The sequence below is a fragment of the Dasypus novemcinctus genome, chromosome 16 (assembly GCF_030445035.2).
Source record: "Dasypus novemcinctus isolate mDasNov1 chromosome 16, mDasNov1.1.hap2, whole genome shotgun sequence".
NCBI classification, from domain to species: Eukaryota; Metazoa; Chordata; class Mammalia; order Cingulata; family Dasypodidae; genus Dasypus; species Dasypus novemcinctus.
In genome coordinates this window covers 25,267,473-25,285,630 of record NC_080688.1, presented here as the reverse complement: position 1 = coordinate 25,285,630, position 18,158 = coordinate 25,267,473, and the positions used below count along the sequence as shown (strand labels likewise).

Genomic DNA, 18,158 nt, shown 5'->3' with positions numbered 1-18,158 from the left:
TCACTGTGTATTCATGTCAGCGGCACCAGGAATCTGTGTCTCTTTTTGTTGCATCATCTTGCTGCATCAGCTCTCTGTGTGTGTGACGCCACTCCTGGGCAGGCTGCACTTTCTTCGTGCCAGGTGGCTCTCCTTGCAGGGTGCACTCCTTGTGCGTGGGGCTCCCCTACGTGGGGGACACCCCTGCATGGCAGGGCACTCCTTGCGCGCATCAGCACTGTGCGTGGGCCAGCTCCACACGGGGTCAGGAGGCCCGGGGTTTGAACCCTGAACTTCCCACATGGTAGGTGGATACTCTTATCAGGTGAGCCAAATCCGCTTCCCCCAGCTCCTCTTCATCTCAGTTCTGGGTCTTGTTTTGCTTTAATTTTTCTGTGCAGGCTCCCTATGAATAATCTTTGTCCCTAGGAGCTGTTTCCCAGCCAGCGGCCTCACTGACACATCTCTCTGTAGCCTGAGGCTTCAGAATAACCAGAGTTCACTTTAGTAAGTTCTCCCTAGCACGGCTTCTGTTTAGGGTCTGCTCATGCTGTCTTAGAAGCAATACACTCAGACACCTGCAGGAAACCTCGTCCGCCATCAAGTCCGTGCTAAGTCTTTGGGTACCACCTTAGGGGAGGTGGAAGCCTTGGCCAGGTAGTAATTGTTTTCAAACACTTCGGCCGCAGACAGTTCCAGAAAGGAAGCGATGGACTGGTCTTTCTCCCGACTGAGCTCATTATTGGCAGCTGTCCAGTTCAGAGGGGCCAGCCCTTCCCCGAGCAGATCTGATTTCCAGTGAACTGGTTTGGATTCCTTACTTTACTCTCGGAGGACCCACAGCAGGGAATCTCTTGTTTGTTTCTTTTGGCTTGAAGGTGCATCGACTGGAGCTGGGGAACTCTGACCTGTGTTTTCCTGTGCAGCAGTGTCACAAGAATGCTGAGGGAGCAGGTGTAGCTCAGGGGTTGGGGGCCTGCTGTGCATGTCCGAGGTCCCAGGTTCAATCCCTGGTACCTCTTAAAAACAAAACAAGAGAATGCTACATGAAGCCCTCCACAGCCCCAGCCCTCCTTGTTCCTTACAGTCCATATTACCTTCCTTTCCTTCTACCTTGGCAAGGGATTTTTTTTCTGCTATTATTTCACACCCTCAAAAAAACAGTATTCTTCAAGCTTGCTGACCTGAATGGCTGAACTCCAGAGTGATAATGGAAAACCCCCGTATTCTCAGGTCCCTGCACCTTACCAATAATGGGCAGTGGGTGCTGTGCTGATCTGAAGTAAACCAGCCCAAGGTGCTTGAGTTTTGTAACTCTTGGTGACATCCAAGAGAGTGGAGGTTGAACTCCTTACGTTAATCTCGTATGTCCTCAGATCAAGCTCATTTTTTCTGGTGGCTTTGGGCTTCTCTGGCATTTTAGGCTGGTAGTGTGGCTAATTCCATTTCCTTTTTGTAGGTGGTTGTAATTAGTAACGCTGGGTAGCTTCCGCCCTTACAGCCACATGTTTCACATGCACAGCTCCTTCCATCTTGTAGGGCACGTTCCCAAACATCGGCTCCTTCAATGCCTGTTGTGGCCTGTACATCGTAATTTTGGTTTGAGATTTCTGCACAAGCTAGCAGGCTTTCTGAGGCTTATAAAGGTCATTATTAAAAGAAAAAATGAAAAGAGGACCTCAAAGAAGAACAAAATTCTTTCTTTGCATGGTTCAGCCTGTGTAAATCCCATCCCGTGTACGAGGTTTTTTTTTAGGAGGTACCGGGGATTGAACCCTGGACCTCCTACCTGCAAAGTAGGTGCCCAACCAGTTGAGCTACACCCACTCGGCTGTATCAGGTCTTTATGGCTCAATGTGACGGGGAGTTTGAACAATTAGAGCCGCAGATCCAGCTTTCCTCTTGGCTTTCTGCTTCGTTTAGGAAAAAACAAGTGTGCTGCTTAAAGCACCTGGGTAATAATAGCATCCGAGTAATTAATTCCTGTATAGGCCAGAGATTACTAATCCATCTCACTTCATTGTTCATGTCATATAAATAGTCGGTTTTGCCTGTTTTATTATGCTTTGGTTATAATCGCCTTAACAACAGCAACAAAAGCCCATGATACGGTCCTTAACAGAAAGCTGTCTCCATGCAGATACTTGGCAAGCTCTGTGCCTTCCCCTCGCCTCAAGTGAATTTCTTCAGGATGGGGTTTTGTAGCCTAATTACAGGTTAATTTAAAATATAGCACCGAGGACACCTAAATAGATTGCAGCAGACCTTTCATTTATTTTCCTTTTCCCTGCTCCTACTTGTATTACATGCACTCCTCCCTGAGCTTAAAAATAGAACTAGATATTGCTGACACCTAAGCTCCCCAAAGCAAATGTTCCAAGACAAATATGCCTGGGAGAGAAGATGCAAAGAAAAGTCGAGAATGAGTAGTGAGGCAATGTCCTTGACTAACACCGAGGAGGTTGCACAGGCCTCATGTCTCTTCCTTCCTTCATTCAACAAATGTGTCGGGGGCCAAGCAGGGGATGTCATGGTGAACAGAACAAACTGAAATCTAATGTGTGTGAGAGTAGGGGCAAACTTTAAACAGTCAAACAGGGGTGTCATTGTCCTTTGTAATAAATGCTACAGTAGAAAACAACAAGGACTGTGAGAGAGAGTGACATCCCACCCCAAGGAAATGACTATGTTGGACCTGAAAAAGGAGAAGTGAGTTGGGCAAAGAGCCAAAAAGCTCTTCAGGCAGTGTGGCCCAGTCCCCAAGGCAGGAAACAGTGTGGTCCATGGAGGGAAGAGAGGGGCAGCCAGTGGGCTGGAGGGTGGTGAACTAGGGGAGCTGGGGAGGTGCAGGTAGAGTCAGGGGCAAGGGGCAGCTAATTGCAGGGCCTTGGAATGGGAAGAAGCGGGCATATTCCAAATGCAATTGGAAGCCCCTCAAGTATTTTGGGCAGGGGTGTGGCATATCCAGTTGACATTTACAAAAAGGTCACCCTTGGAGAATGCGTGGGAAGGAAGAAAGTTTAGAAATAGCTCAGCCAATTAGGATGCTATATTGGATGCTATTATAGCAATCTAGGAGAGAAGTGGCTTGGACAAGGAAGGAAAGAAGGGCACACAGATTTCAGAAATCTTTCAGCGGTAATACCAATAACATTGGGTAATGAGTTTGGATATGGGAAACAAGAAGGAGGGCAGAACCCATCGCTGCCAGGGTTCTGGCTTCACCAACTCGAGACACAGTGACCCTGTTAAATGAGGGAGGTTGGCCCGGGAACAAGATCTCTGGGGCTGGATTTGTTGTGAGCCTAGCAGAATGGATCCTGGGGTGTGAGGAACACAAATTTTGATTTGTGGGTTGTTTTTTTTTGTGGGGTTTTTGTTGTTGTTCTTGTTTTTTAGGGTACTGGGGGTCAGGGATTGAACCTGGGACCCCGTATGTGGGAAGCTGGTGCTCAACCCCTGAGCCCGAGTTGGTTGAGTTGGCTTCTCTGAGTTGGGTTTTTTGTTTTTTCTTCATTTGTTTGCTTGTTGTTTGTTTTTGTTTTTTTTCTGGAGGCACCGGGAACTGAACCTGGGGCCTTTCCTGTAGAAGGCAGGTGCTCAACTGTTTGAGCCACATCCGCTCCCCTGGTTTGTGGGTTGTAATCATTCAACTCAGATACTTCCTCTCCTCACCCGCATGAAGAGAAGCGGGGCTGCAGGCCCACCAGAAAAATGTCTGTATTGGGATGGGACCCCGGCCAAACAGCTGTGCTTCCGCTCTAGTTAAGTTGGAAGTCGACACTGGAAAAGATGGAGGACTTTTCTTCCGAATGTTCTACTTGGGGGCGTTGCAGACGTTAGGCTGGGTTTGTTATTACTTTGAGAACAAGGTGAGAAATATTTGTTTTTTTTTAAGGTGAATATAATTAGAGGTGAAAGCAGATTGGTATGGAAAAATTAGAATAGGATATAAATAGGAAAAGGCAAGGAGACTGTGGGTTGTATTCATGTCTTGTTCTGTAATTGCTTGTTGTACAGAAGTGTTATCTCTCTTAAACTCACGGGGATTTTTTTAGTTCCCTAGAATGTTAGTTTTGCTTCTTTTTGGGTTAGAGCTGGTTGAAGAAATTTGAAAGCAAAACAAAAACGTTTGCAAATTTTCTAATAGTGGGGCAAGCTGTCGCTGGAAGGTAAGCTTAGCAATTAGGGGACAAGGAAAGGACGTAGCTTGTCCGCTTTTATTCCCACCAAAACCAATGCAGGAATAGCAGATACCTGTGACATGATGGCATTTCAGAAGACAGAGAGATTGGAGAGAAGGCCCCAAATATGTGTGGCTTTTATCCCAACAATTCTGAAGGTCAGGTGTGCAAAATGTTGTAATAATATTTACCATGTAGCAAGCGCTTCTGGGCCTTTGTTGTAATTACTTAAATATATAGTAACTCATGAGTGCACCATTCTCCTATGAAGCAGGTGCTGCTCTCATCACTATCTTACGTAGGAGGAAGCTAAGGCATGAAGGAGCTGGTCACTTGTTCTCGGTTACATAGGGCCGTGTTAGAAGGCAGGCACTGGAGCGGAGAGCGAGACCTCTCCTTGCGTCAGAGGCTTTATGACAGCACTGTTCATGAAAGGAGAAAGCAGGAAATACCTTAATGCTCCAACAGTTGGGAAACAGTTTTAGAAAAGCATGCTGCCCCAGTATATACGAGTGATTCCAAAATGATGATGTAAATCTGTATTTACTGACCTAAAAAGATAAATCATGTGCGTGAAACAAAAGTTCCTAAGCATTATGTAAATATTCTGATTTCATGGAATACAAATCATGTAATGTATAGTAAAAAATATTTTTTTTCTGGGAAAAAATTGGAAGGATACACGTTAAAATGTTAACAGTGATTATTTCATGATGGTGAGATTCCAGGGAGCTTTATTATGGAAAATTTCAAATATATATATAAAAGTAGACTAATATAATGAACCATCATGGACTCATAACCAAGCTGGTTTAATCTCTACCCCAAACTGGCCCTGCCTGTATTATTTTGAGGAGAATTCTAGACATCATGTTATCTGCAAATATTTTCAGTAATTATCTTTTCTATATCCCCCCAAAATTATCACATTAATAACCACATTGCTATTATCACATTAATAATTTAACATCATCAAATATTCAGTTTGGTGTTCAAATTTCCAAATGTTTCATAATTTCTGTTATTGTTCGTATCATACAGTTGATTTGAATCAACATCCAAATAAGCTCCACAGATTGTTGATAGGTCTTATAAGCCTATCTTAAGCGATAGGTCCCCTCTGTATCTTTCATTCCTTTTTTTCCTTCATGCAATTTATTACTGAAAAAGTTAGATCAGTTTTTTCATCCATCCACAGAATGGATTTTGCTGATTGCATCTCCTTGGTGTCATTTAACACATTCCTCTTCCTGCTGTACATACTGCAAATTGGCAGTTGGATCTAGAAGCTGCATCAGATTGAGGTTCTGTTTCAGGGAGAAAAGAACATTTCATAGTTGGTATTATTTTATTTCATCAAGAGACACTTAATATCTGACTTTTTGTTAGTAGCCATCCATGCTCGATACCTAGATCCATTTGCTCATAGAGACTGCCTTTCAAGTGGTTTTAATTTAAATTTTACATTACTGTATTTTTAACCTTTTTTCTATTGATCACATAAATATACAATAAAATCAGACTTTTTAAGTTAAATTGACATGTAATAGAATTGACTCCATTTTGGTGTACCTCCTGAGTTTTTTAAACAACTTTATCAAGCTATATTTCAAACATAATAAAGTGCACATTTATAAAATGTACAATTTGATCATTTTTTACATGAAACCATGAGACCTTCACCAAAATCCAGTTAACAAAATCTCCATCCAGAAGTTTCTTTGTGTTCCTTCGTAATTCATCCTTCCTTCTGCTGTCTCCAGGCAACCCCCATCTCCTTTAATCACTACACATTAGCTTGCATTTTCTAGAATTTTATATAAAAGGACTCCTACCATATGTGCTGTTTTTGGTCTGGCTTCTTTTTCACTCAGCATAATGATTCCCAGGTTCATCTACCTCGTTTCATATAGCAATAATTTGTTCCTTTTTATTGCTTAGTAGTATTCCATATATCTATAAATTCTAGTTTGTTAATCCATCCACCTTCATTTGGGTGGTTTCTAGTTTTGGCCCATTATACGTAAGGTTGCTAGGAACACTCACGGGCAAGTCTCTATGTAGGCAGATAATGCGGTGTGGAATGACTGGCTTATTTAGTAGATGTATGTTTAACTGTTCTCCAAAATGGTGTAACATTTCGCATTCCCACCCTCAGTATATGAGAGTTCCAGTTGCTCCTTGTCAACACTTGGTCTGGCCATTTTATAAAATTTGAACCATTTTAATGGGAGTGTAGTGGTAGGGCTTGTGGTTAAATGCAAATTAGCATTTTTCTAATACCTAATGATGTTGAGCACCTTTTTGTGTGCTTATTTGTGAACCAAATGCCTTCTCTGGTGACGTTATCTGTGCAAATCTTTGCTCATATTGTATTGGGTTGTCTTCTTATTGTTGAGTTGTAATGATTGTTCATATATCGTGCATAGATGTTCTTTATCGGGTTTTGTTTTTTTCCATGTATTTACTTGGAGATCATGGCTGGTGTTTTCATGTTCTTAACAATGTCTTTTGTAGGGCAGAAGTTTTAAATTTTGATGAAATCTAATTTGCCACATTTTTCCTTTATGATTTCTAATGTTTGTGTCTTTGAAATTTTAAATGTAAAATTAAAAATGGAAAGGAAATGCCTATGAATGGTAAGGAAGCCTGAAGATGTTAAAGGAGCTTGAGCTTGTCTGTGTTGGAGAACGTGGGGATCCAGGTGTTGGGCAGTGTTGGCCTTCCCCTGTTCCCTCTCTCTGTTGTTCGCGTGAACTTCCTTACGTTCCCTGGACTTATAAGTTCAGCCTTTTTGTCCCCATCTTAACCTTCCCCCTTGCAGTCAGTCGCCACATGCGGCCAAGTGTCTTCCTGCAGTTTTCCTTTCCAGTTTTGCGTTCTGCTTCCCCCAGCCACACCCTAATTACGCTCTCCTTATCCCTAACCTCCCTCCAACAAGTCCCTGGCACCTCCTGCCTCCTGATCCCACATATAATGTCAGCTCATTCCTCCTGGGTAAGCTCTCTCTCTGAATATCCAAGGTCTCCTAGTAATTCCAATATTGTATTTTCTGGCTGCAGGAGGGAAGCTAAAAGGGAATGATCTCCAGCTTCATGCCCGCCCCCCATTCTCTATTCTTAGGGCAGAGTTCCATTTGTGTGTAAACTACAGAGCTCTACAGAAATACCCCCTTGAAATGGAGAGGCTCGGGAGCCAGTACCGAAAGTAAATAAAAATCTAAAAAATGGGGGAACTGCTGTAGCTCAGTAGTTAAGTGCCTGCTCTGCATGGATGAGGTCCCAGGTTCAATTCCCGGTACCTCCTAAAAAAAAGAAAAGTAAATTCTGCCAAGTGCTAATAAAGTCAGCGGATTTAATAGTCTCAGATGATTCAGAAAATCAGGATCTAGAAATGGAAGTTACACAACAACTGCCAACCCCACTAACACCAGACATAGGACAGCTGAGCCAAGTAAATCCTGGAACTGGATTGCAGCGGGAGAGAAGCCTGCAGGCAGTTTTGGGGAGGACTCAGAGCTCGCGCAGGAAATGGCTGCTCTCCCATACAAGGAAAGGAGACAGCCGCAGCCAAGCTTGATGCTTTATTTGTGTTCTTTGTGAGAGCATTGCAGCCGCTGGTCCATAGCGTGATCAAATTTATAGGCTGAGAATTTGTTTACACGTCTTGCATTCCTGAGGAGTCATTTCTAAAACCTGCTTTTTTCTCCAGGCTGTCAACTTTCGGGAAAACCAAACTTCAACAGAAAGGTCTTTTAGCTTTTCCCAGACAGAGTCTTGCACCATCCAAACCTTAGTAAAAGAAATACTCTGGTGTAGGATTTCTACTCCAGGACAACTTGTTATTGGAGGTTGAGTACTTAGAGGACATTTTATAAGAGTAGAAACGCACAGATGATGGGCAGAGCCTTGTCAGGTGTTTATATATGTTCTTTGTCCCGCTCTGTGCCCATGTAAATAATACTGATTCAACAGTGTTCCACGGTGATCACCTTGGTACAAAGTACTATGGCCATTTCCCAAACCCGTTCCTTTGTGTAAGTGCATTTAACCTGTCAATAGGTTTTGAACACCTGAGACCACGAAATCGGAGCTCTTGCTGTGTTTCCACAGTGCCATTTGCTTCTTTCTCTTGGGCGGGGCGGCTGGCTTTCCTCTTTCTCTGCTTTCAAGCGGGAGCACTTCCTTTCTTCTCGCTCTGCTGGAAGCTGGACTGCGTGTGACTCATCCCAGGTTGAATGATTTGTGGAAGAGCAGGGCACTGGCGCACGAGGCGGTGGTCCCCACCACAGCCGCTCAGCCACGCCCGCAGTCCTCCAATCCCAGGTCTCCTGGCATTGCCGTCAGTTCCTCCAGGATTCATAGTAGCCGTATCCAAATCGCACTGAAATTATGTTACCTCCTCCTGGTCTTTTTGTAAGTGAGGAAGGGAAGGCTGGGCGATATTAAATAACTTGTCCACGTTCACTTAACCGGAACACAGACCCTCTCAAATCTCCAAACTCTTTCCACCAAATGAGAAAAATGAACACTGAGGAAATGGCAATCACTCTGTCTTCAGAAAATACTTTGTTCTGAAAAGAAAGTTTGTAGAAGGTGAAAACACAACGTAGCATTTGAACCAGCAATTCTACTGTGTGGGAATGACAGTGGTTGAAAGGGAACATCCAAGGAAAAGTATAGTAAGAGAAGGAAAGCTAAAAACTGTAACATGGGTTTGTCTAGCATAGTAAAGCCTGTGTGAAATAGGAATATGGGTAATATTGCATATTTAAGAATTTTTCTTTGAATCTGAACAAATGTTATGTATGTTAATGTTACAAGATGTTAATATCTGGCAAAAAAACACACAACAGTATGCTAGGTGGAAGAAATCAGACACAAAATACTCTATATTGTATGAGGCCAATTATATAAAATGTAAATATAAATCAATTTGTAAATACAGAATCAGTAGTTACATAGGGTGAGGGAAGGATAGAGGGATTGAGAAGTGACTGCTAAGGGGTGCGGAGTTTTTCTTTTTGGAGTAATGAAATTGTTCTGAAAATTTTTTGTGGTGATAAATGCACAACACTGTGATTCTACTAAAAGCTATTGATTGTACACTTTGGAAGGGTTTATGGTATGTGAATATATCTCAATAAAATTGCTTTAAAAATAATAAATAAATCATGGTCCTGTCAGACAAAATAAAAATTAAAAAAAAGAGTGTGAGAGATGGAACATACTGAAGATAAAAGGACTTGGCTCTTCTAAGAAGCCAGGTTCAACAACAGTTTTAAAAATGGGGCTGACAGCTTAAAACCCAGGAGACAGAGAGTGCCCTGGAGGTAGGACTTGGGTCTCACAGTTTTGCAACCCAGAATTTGTCTTGTGCACTGTCTGCTTAGGAAAGGAAAGAGAGGCAGGGCAGCAGGAAGGAAAGGAGAGAGCAAGGAGAAGGGCGTGGGGTATCTGTAGCCATCCTATTTTGCTCTCTGTGTCTTCTTTGTTTCTAGACTTTCACTAAAATTGTGGCACTTTAATGAATACCTTGGGTATAAACGTTTTCTCTATTTTGGGGAATTTTCATAGGGAAAGACATTCTGAAAACTGTCACACAAGTCGTGGAGAGGAGGGCTAATGCCATTTCGCTAACTGCAGAGTTAATCTACGAATAACACAAAGTTGATATTAGTATAAGATACTGATTTTTATATTGTCGAAATGTTAAAATTTCGACCGTTTTTTACTGATCAGTAAACATTTCTTGTCTCTTAGTTGCTCTCACCTGAGTTACAATAATTTTGTCCAAAAATATTTCTGGTGCCTCACGAGGTATTAGGTGGTGCAAAAGAGATCTTGGGGGAAGCGGACGTGGCTCAGCTGATAGACCATCCACCTACCATATGGGAGGGTCAAGGATTCGATCCCCAGGCCCTCCTGACCCATGTGGAGCTGGCCCACGTGCAGAGCTGCTGCACGCAAGAAGTGCTGTGCCATGCAGGGGCGCCCCACACGCAAGGAGTGCACCCTGCAAGGAGAGTCGCCCTGCGTGAAAAAAGCCCAACCCACGCAGGAGTGGCGCCACACACACGGAGAGCTGATGCAGCAAGATGACGTAACAAGAGACACAGTTTCCTGGTGCCACCAAGGGTGCAAGCAGGCACAGAAGAACATACAGCGAGTTGACCCAGAGAGCAGACAAGGGGTGGGTGGTAGAGGAAAGGGAGAGAAATAAGTAAAATAAATCTTTAAAAAAAAAGATCTTGGCTTTTTGCACCTTGCAAGGTAGGGCTCTGGAAGACATCGATCACTTGATAGTGTCATCCCTCCAAAACGCATCACTTTCTCGTGAGGAGTAACACTTCATTAGAAGAGATCGTTGAAAAGCCCTGGGAGTGGAGCCCTCCTTCCACTGGGTCTCTGGCTTGGGTTGTCGTCCTTCCCAGTGGCTTAAGGCTTCACTTTCTAGACCCCCCACCAGGCGGTGGCAGTGATGGGCCAGAGCTGGGCTGGGTTGACCCTCAGGCCTGGCTGAGCCTTCAAGGCCTCCTTGGTGGGCCAGGAATTGGGCTGGGGGTTTGGCCATGTGTAGAGGTATGGGGAGTTCCTCTGTGCACCCCGCCAAATGAATTTTGTAGAAGGTTGGCCTACTAGGGACTTCAGGTTGGAGTGGGGTTGGAGACCCCTCAGCCCGAGGGCGATGGGGGGAGGCTTGCCCCAGAGTCCTGCATTGCACCTCCTGGAACTGTGAAACTGGACCAGGAGAAGCTAGAGCAAAACCCTGAGGAGACCTGGGACATCAAAGCTCTGCGGAAAGAACTTCAGCAATTTGCCCAACTCCTGGAGCAGAAGATGACGCGGGGGTGCACCCTGGCCAAGGTGGGAGGGGGTTCTCTTTGGAAAGGGGTCCAGGCCGACAACCATCTGCCATTTTGAGGCTCTGCAGCTGAGTTTCAGGAACGTGCGTAAACCGTGGCCCCTGCTGCAGAAGTGAATGGAGGAAGACAACAACTGCGCAAAGCTTCAGATATGCAAAATGGAGGCCCTCCTGCAGGAGGCCCAAAGAGAAAGCAGACGAGCTTCAAGAACCGAGGGAGAGGACCTGGAGAACGTGTCCTGCAGTGCCTGAAGACCACGCTGCAGCGGATCAGCCACTTCACCCAGCAGTTCGTGCTCTAGAAGGCCTGGGACGCCAGAGGGGCAAACGACCAAGCGGTGACCTCAGAACGAGAGGCTTTCGAGGCTGCCAGGTCTCCGTTCCCGGGGACCAGTGTCCTTCCCTCTGGCACCAGAGCCCTATTTTTGTGTCCAGGCTATGGTGGCCCTCGCTTCTCTGCTCTGTACTGGGGGAGAAGCCTTCTCCTCCATCTCGGCGCTGGTCTGGGCTCTGCCATGCATTCCAGCTGGGCTGCCTGGCCTTCCTAGGAGAGGGGGCAGAGGAAAGGAGAAGTGTGGGAGATAGGACCCCAGCATTTATACTGGAAAACTTTGCGGATTAAGTTCAACTAAGGAACAAAAGGGGGTGCAGGGAGTTTGGGGAAACTGGAGGGAAGGTGAAGTTCAATGATATTCTTGATTTTAATCCCCACATCACTGCTCCCCAGAAGTCTGTGACACAGTAAAACAAACAGAAAACTGGTAGTCATTGGGGACGTCTTCCACTTAGAAGGGACAAGCATTTCCTTTTAACTGTGATTCAGAACACACACACACATGTCCAGAAGAGAGAAAGACACACTTACTTTCTTATTTGCTTCTGGGTTAGGACTGAACGGTAATGTGAGTGACCTGCAGAAGCTTGGTATAGCTTTGTTGCTATACAAAATGGCATAAGCAATAGCTGCAGAACTTATAACCCCCTTTTTAGTTTCTCCATAATCCGACGAAGAGCTCTACTATTAATTTTGGAATTTTGGGCAATTGCCGATGACCTTAATCTTTTATGCCTGTGCCTTGATAAGCGGTCATACCATCCAGTCTGCACAGTGCGTTCATACCCTTTGAAACCAACAGTTTCTACCCCTTGTGAAAATATGCCTTTGCCAGGGCTTTGGACTCTCTTTCTGGTTCTTAGGTAACAGCCTAACAAACAGACTTTGCTTTTGGAACTAAATTCCCTTTCCCTTCCATTTCTAATTACTGGTTACTTAGTAAACTAATATCTGACTTAGCTGGCAAAAATTCCTTATTTTGGCACTAGTGTTTCATGCCCTTTTCAGTGAGAGAGAAGTAGAATAGAGAGCGAACGTGTACCATGGGAAGGACACGGGCTCCGGGGACTGTCAGAAAATCAAGATGTATGTTATAAAGAACCACACGTACCACTTCTTACCAGTATGACCTTCAGCAAATAACCCAAATCCCCTGAATCATAGTAGGATGGTGACAAGAACAACCATTGCACCAGCTTCACAAGGATCAGCGAGGGTGCTACCTGTGAAAATCCTTGAAAACTGTGAGGTTCCAAGCAAATACTTATTTCCAGATTCCATGGATAAATGGCTTTGTTGAAACGTAATTCACCGGCCACACGGTTCACCCGTTTAAGGCGCACAATTCCGGGGGTTCCAGCATATTCAGGTGTGGCAGCCATAACCACAGCCAATATTAGTTCATTTTTTCATCACCTCAAAACCAAGCCTCACACCCTTCAGCGATCACTTCCCTATCCCTCTCCTTTGCCTTTAAACTTTTAATTTTAGGTTTATTTACAGAAACTCAAGGATAATCCTTAAAATTAAATTTAAGTAAAAAAGATGACTGTTTCCTGTGAAGAGCATCATTCCAGCGAATGAACTAAGTGCAGTGGCAGGATGAAAGATGATGAGCTACGTGTTAAGAAATAATATTACCGGGAAGATTACAATTCCCGATCCATCTCTAATTCAAAAAGCAGAAAAGATGAGTACTGGCTGATCTTATTCAAGTCAAAGCACCACGAAGAGTTCATTGAAGTGGGAGCCATCTGTGGGAAACCAGGAAGGAGGGAGTGGACCAACGTTGGTAAAGAGAAGGTAGATGGGACCATCTCCCTTCATAGCAAGTGTTCCCAGTCCCAGGAAACCAGCGGTTTTATTAGAAGCTGCTTGGATTTTTTTTTTAAGATTTATTTGTTGTTTATTTATTTCTACCCACCCCCCTCATAGTTTGCACTCACTGTCTGCCCACTGTCTGTCTGTTGTGTGCTCCTCTTATATTTAGGAGGCACCGGGAACTAAACCCACGACCTCCCATGTGGGAGAGAGGCACCCAATGCCTTGAGCCTCCTCTGCTCCCATGCTTGGATTAACTTCTAAACATGAGTTTGACTTCATGCAGCTGAACAAGGAAGGAAAGGTGGAACAGAGAGAGAGAGCAGAAGGAAGGGAAAAGAGCCACTCCTGTAGCTCCTCTACTTTCTGAACAGAGGAAACATTAGTAGAGGGGTTGAAGTGGGGTCAAAATCAGTGTGCGGTGTTGACTTGAAGGAACTCAACCTGTTCCTTTCTGTTCCAGGTCGCCAGATCCCACCCTTGGACCCCCATGAAAATGGAAACAATGGAGCAATCAAACTTGGGAAGCCACCCACGCCTGCCGGCCGGAGGTGCTGCTGACGCACAGGCTGTCCCCGGTCGGACATCCTGGGAGCAGCCGGATTCCACCCCCATGTGCTCCCTGGAGGACACGATCCTCGGTGGCCTGTGGCTTCCTTTGAGAAAGCGAGCCTGCTGGCTGTGCCTTATGGAAGACCCGTGGGGAACGGGGCAGAAAACGTCCCTGGAAAAGGATTTTATGAAACTCTTGGCAAAAGCCCACCACAAAAGGGGCCTTTAGTGCGTGACGTGCACAAGGGGATGGAAGTTCACTAATGAGTAGATGCTTAGTTTTTTGTTAAAAAGCCTTAAAGAATCCTTGAATTTGTGCAAAAGTTTTACTGACTTATTATGTGGAGGGATTCCAAGCAGTGTTGATTTCCTGCCACCCAGCTAAATTTCAGTCACTTCTAAAGTACCATTGCTTTGTCATGTAACCAGCCTTTACTGAAAAGCAAATTAATTTAGACAGTAAGCTTTTAGTTGACTTTGAAATGAACCCTTTATTGATCATTTTCTGAAGGAAATCAGAGAGGTGTAATTAGATTGTCACTGAAGCTCAAGATGACCGGTTACAAAAGAGGAGAAAGATGGGTTAGAGACAGTTGTCCACACCTCTGACTTTTAATTGATTGGCATTTTTCTAAGTTTGGGTCATATACAAACAAACCAGATCTGGCTAAAATATTGCATGTCATTTTGGGGTTGGGAGGCCTAGTTTGAAAGTCACTTAAGTAGTTACTATGTAAGCAGGGACTGATGTAGATTCTAAATGTTATTCAGGAGACCACCTGGCATGCATCACCGCACAGTAATATTTATTAAGAGAGCACGTCCTGGTGTCATAGACAGGGGTAAAAATTACCTGGAGGACATTTGAGTCTAAATCATAGGGCAAACCTCTAATAGCAGTTGCTTATAGATTAGGAAAGCCAGGCAGAGGAAGTGTAGCAAGATTAGGAATCACAAGAAGCCTACAGAGTCCGAGAAAGCATTTTAAGAGTTGTCAGGCTTGGGGAGGTGGGGACTTGGGCAAACTAGGGGTGGTACCTTGGAGTGCCCAGGGAACTGAGAATAGGTTTTGGTGAAAAACTTCCTTTTCAGATTTCCTGTCTGCTCAAAGAGTTAAAGATGCCCAAAACCAAAGGAAAGAAAGGGAGACAAGACATGGAAAGGCAGGAAAGCTATTTGCATCCCCAAATCAAAACCCATCACTCCTGTAACCATCATAAACACCTGGGATCATCCCGTCAGACCTATATTGGTGAGTCTCAGGAGCAGTGCCTTTTGGGGCCTTTTGCGGGAAAACTGTAAGAGGAGGCCTCGGAAGGGGTTCATGAAGGAGCAGCGTGGCTGAGGCCAGCTGGGAGCTTGAAGCTTGCACGCCCGAGGGCCAGCGAGCATTTGTTGAAAGCCTGCAGTGGAAAAGGCAGGAACGAGACTGACGGAAGACCTAGAACTTTTAGTGACTCAGGGTCCTGTCACTGCCCACCACTTCTTGATGGGCTGAAGACCCCAAACCCTCAACAGAAGGAAGAGTCCTTGGGAGACCAAGTTTACAGTTGCCACTTTCCTGTTAATATGACTTTGTGTTGACTGCAATCAAGGGAACATTTGTTTTTCACCTCGAGAATATGCTATCCATTTGATGGTCTCACTGCTTCTTCCAACTTGCCAGAGTCGACTGACCATCTTAGAATGGGAAGACCGGAAAACACTTACTTGTGGTTCAAGATAAAGAGCTTCTTAACTTTCCCACACAGGTACCTCGAGAACTATTGGCAAATGGGACTTGGCTCTCTTGACAGGTCCTCTGCTGCGATTTCGAGGGTTTTCTCCACATCGTCAGTATTCCTCGCTAACAAGATGCTGCTTGTAGACCAAGCTATAACCATGCCTCTTTCCAAAGAGGGCAGGGGGAGAATCTGAGTCGAAAGTCGAGGTGGCCTCTTTCCAGGGGCCGCGCAGGCTTATCTTTGAACCTTGCACCGTCCAGCTCTCCCTGAGACCGTGGGGTTCTCTTCAGTGTTCAGGTTGCCTAGCCAAGGCGGTGAGCACACCCATCAGAGGCGTCACTGCTTCTGGCCTCTTGCATGAAATGGCTAGTCTTAACCAAAGAGGCTGGCCACCCACGAAGGAGCCCATGGCTTTGTTTCAGAAGCACGTGTTGGTGGGAAACCACTCCTTTACCTTTCTGGACTGCCTTGATGATTCAGACCGGTCAGAGAGGACATGTAAATGTATCTATGCCATCACCATCACAGCCGTCGGCAGAGAGAACAGAGAGCATTTGGGCGTCCGGCACTGAGTGGAGGAGGGGGGCCCCGGGCCTCGTCCAGCACAAAGGCTTTCCAACCTTTATTTTGGCTTGGGATTACTTTCTGGCTGCTCTAATAATTAAACCATAACTACGTACTATTACGTGGAGATCTTGAAATCACCATCGTTCCCGACACAGTTTTGTGTGACACGGCAGCCTGCACATCCTCTTCCAGAACTCGCCACTTTCCCCGTTTTCCTCTCTCTCCTGTGTGTACATATGTAAATATGATTATATTGGTTACACTGACATGTAATACATTTCACTGGCTGGGTTTGGCTCGGGGCTCATATATAACGTCGGCGTGGCTTCCGTGGGGACTGCTTCCCGGCGAAATCCCTGGAGATGGTGGTGGAGTCACGCGGACGCCTCTTGTCGGTACGGAACTGACTTGCCATTTCAGAGCTAAAAATGGTACATTAGGAGGCCGAGTGTGACGTTGCCTTGCAGACCATAAAGGGTGGAAGACTTAAAACTAGTCTTTAGCCAACGATTCGGGGCCAGGCCCTGATGAAAATCTGAATTTATTTTCTGAGAGAGGGATAAATGACCGAAGTGTTCCCTCCGAGACCAAGGAATCGGGCAGGTGATGGCAGGTGATGGCACTGAGAAGGGGACCCCTTTTAGTGGGCCCCACATCTCATTGCTGTGCCTGGCTCGTGCCGAGGTGAGTGACGAGATAGCTCATAAACTAAAGGGCTCCGATCTGTGTCCAGACTCGCTAGGCGCATAGTTTGCTCTTTCAGCCACCGTTCTTTAAAGCAGACCTTGCGGTGCGGTCTCAGCGCTCTGCCCCGTGAGCTGCCCCTTTTCTCCTGTGTCTTTCAAGGGCTCTGTCTGGGCTGGACCCAGGTTGTGCATCTAGAAGATGCTGCTGAGGACTGTTGGAGCCTCTCCCCCTTGTATCCGCTCGCGAAGCATTTGCCTCAACAATGCCCCGCTGTATCTGTTATTTTGGGTTTAACACACACTGATCCGTACTAATAAATATTTGAAATTTTGCCACACCTGTCTTCTTCTCATGACGATGTTCAGTAGAATAATTTTTTAACATCACCTTCACATCAGGAATAAAGAACGGTGACTCTCCAGAGAATGCATGTGAGGGGTTTCACCGAAGTGGTATTTGCCACAGCAAAATGAGGACTGGGAAAATGTGGCATGGTCACATGATGAAAACTACAGGGCCCGTAAAAGGAGTGCCCGATCTCATGCGGCCACATGTACCTCAGAATCAGCATGTGGTGTGCAGGACCGCTGTACTGCACACCCCGAGGGAGCCCTGCACCTCGTGGTCAGTGAACAGAGCCGCAGGAGTGGTGCAGTGCACAGCCTGAGCAACGTGCCAGGTGGGCCTGGCGGGGTGGATGAGGCAAGCTGACGAGGGACAGCATGCACATAAACTTAAACCAAACAGTAATGAGTGCCACCAGTGTGGGCTCGTGTGTGCAGGTGTGTGTTTGTGTGTGTGGTGCATATGTTGTAAAGGAAGACTCAGGGGAAACGGACTTTGGCCCAGTGGTTAGGGCGTCCGTCTACCATATGGGAGGTCCGCGGTTCAAGCCCCGGGCCTCCTTGACCCGTGTGGAGCTGGCCATGCGCAGTGCTGATGCGCGCAAGGAGTGCCGTGCCACGCAAGGGTGTCCCCGGCGTGCGGGAGCCCCACGTGCAAGGAGTGCGCCCGTGAGGAAAGCCGCCCAGCGTGAAAAGAAAGAGCAGCCTGCCCAGGAATGGCGCCGCCCACACTTCCTGTGCCGCTGACGACAACAGAAGCGGACAAAGAAACAAGACGCAGCAAATAGACACCAAGAACAGACAACCAGGGGAGGGGGGGGGAAATTAAATAAATAAATAAATCTTTTAAAAAAAAAAAAAAAAGGAAGACTCAGAAGGAAACACATACATGGGAAGTGGACTTGGCTCAGTGGTTAGAGCATCCGCCTACCACATGAGAGGTCCACAGTTCAAACCCGGGGCCTCCTTGACCCGCGTGGAGCTGGCCCATGCGCAGTGCTGATGCGCGCAAGGAGTGCTGTGCCAGGCAGGGGTGTCCCCGCGTAGGGGAGCCCCACGCGCAAGAAGTGCGCCCCCTGAGGAGAGCCGCCCAGCGCAAAAG

At 45.9% G+C, this 18,158-nt stretch overlaps 1 protein-coding gene and 1 pseudogene across 1 annotated transcript in view; both read left to right on the top strand.

Moving 5' to 3' along the window:
* RAB31 (RAB31, member RAS oncogene family) overlaps positions 1-17,043 on the top strand; it is a 138,149-nt gene extending 121,106 nt beyond the window's left edge. The window contains exon 7 of the mRNA XM_004460496.3: positions 13,646-17,043. Coding sequence (XP_004460553.1) covers positions 13,646-13,743 — 98 coding nt within the window. The 3' untranslated portion in view covers positions 13,744-17,043. The remainder of the gene's footprint in view (positions 1-13,645) is intronic.
* LOC139436673 (POU domain, class 5, transcription factor 1-like) lies at positions 10,261-13,645 on the top strand (annotated as a pseudogene).
* Positions 17,044-18,158: the final 1,115 nt, after the last annotated feature.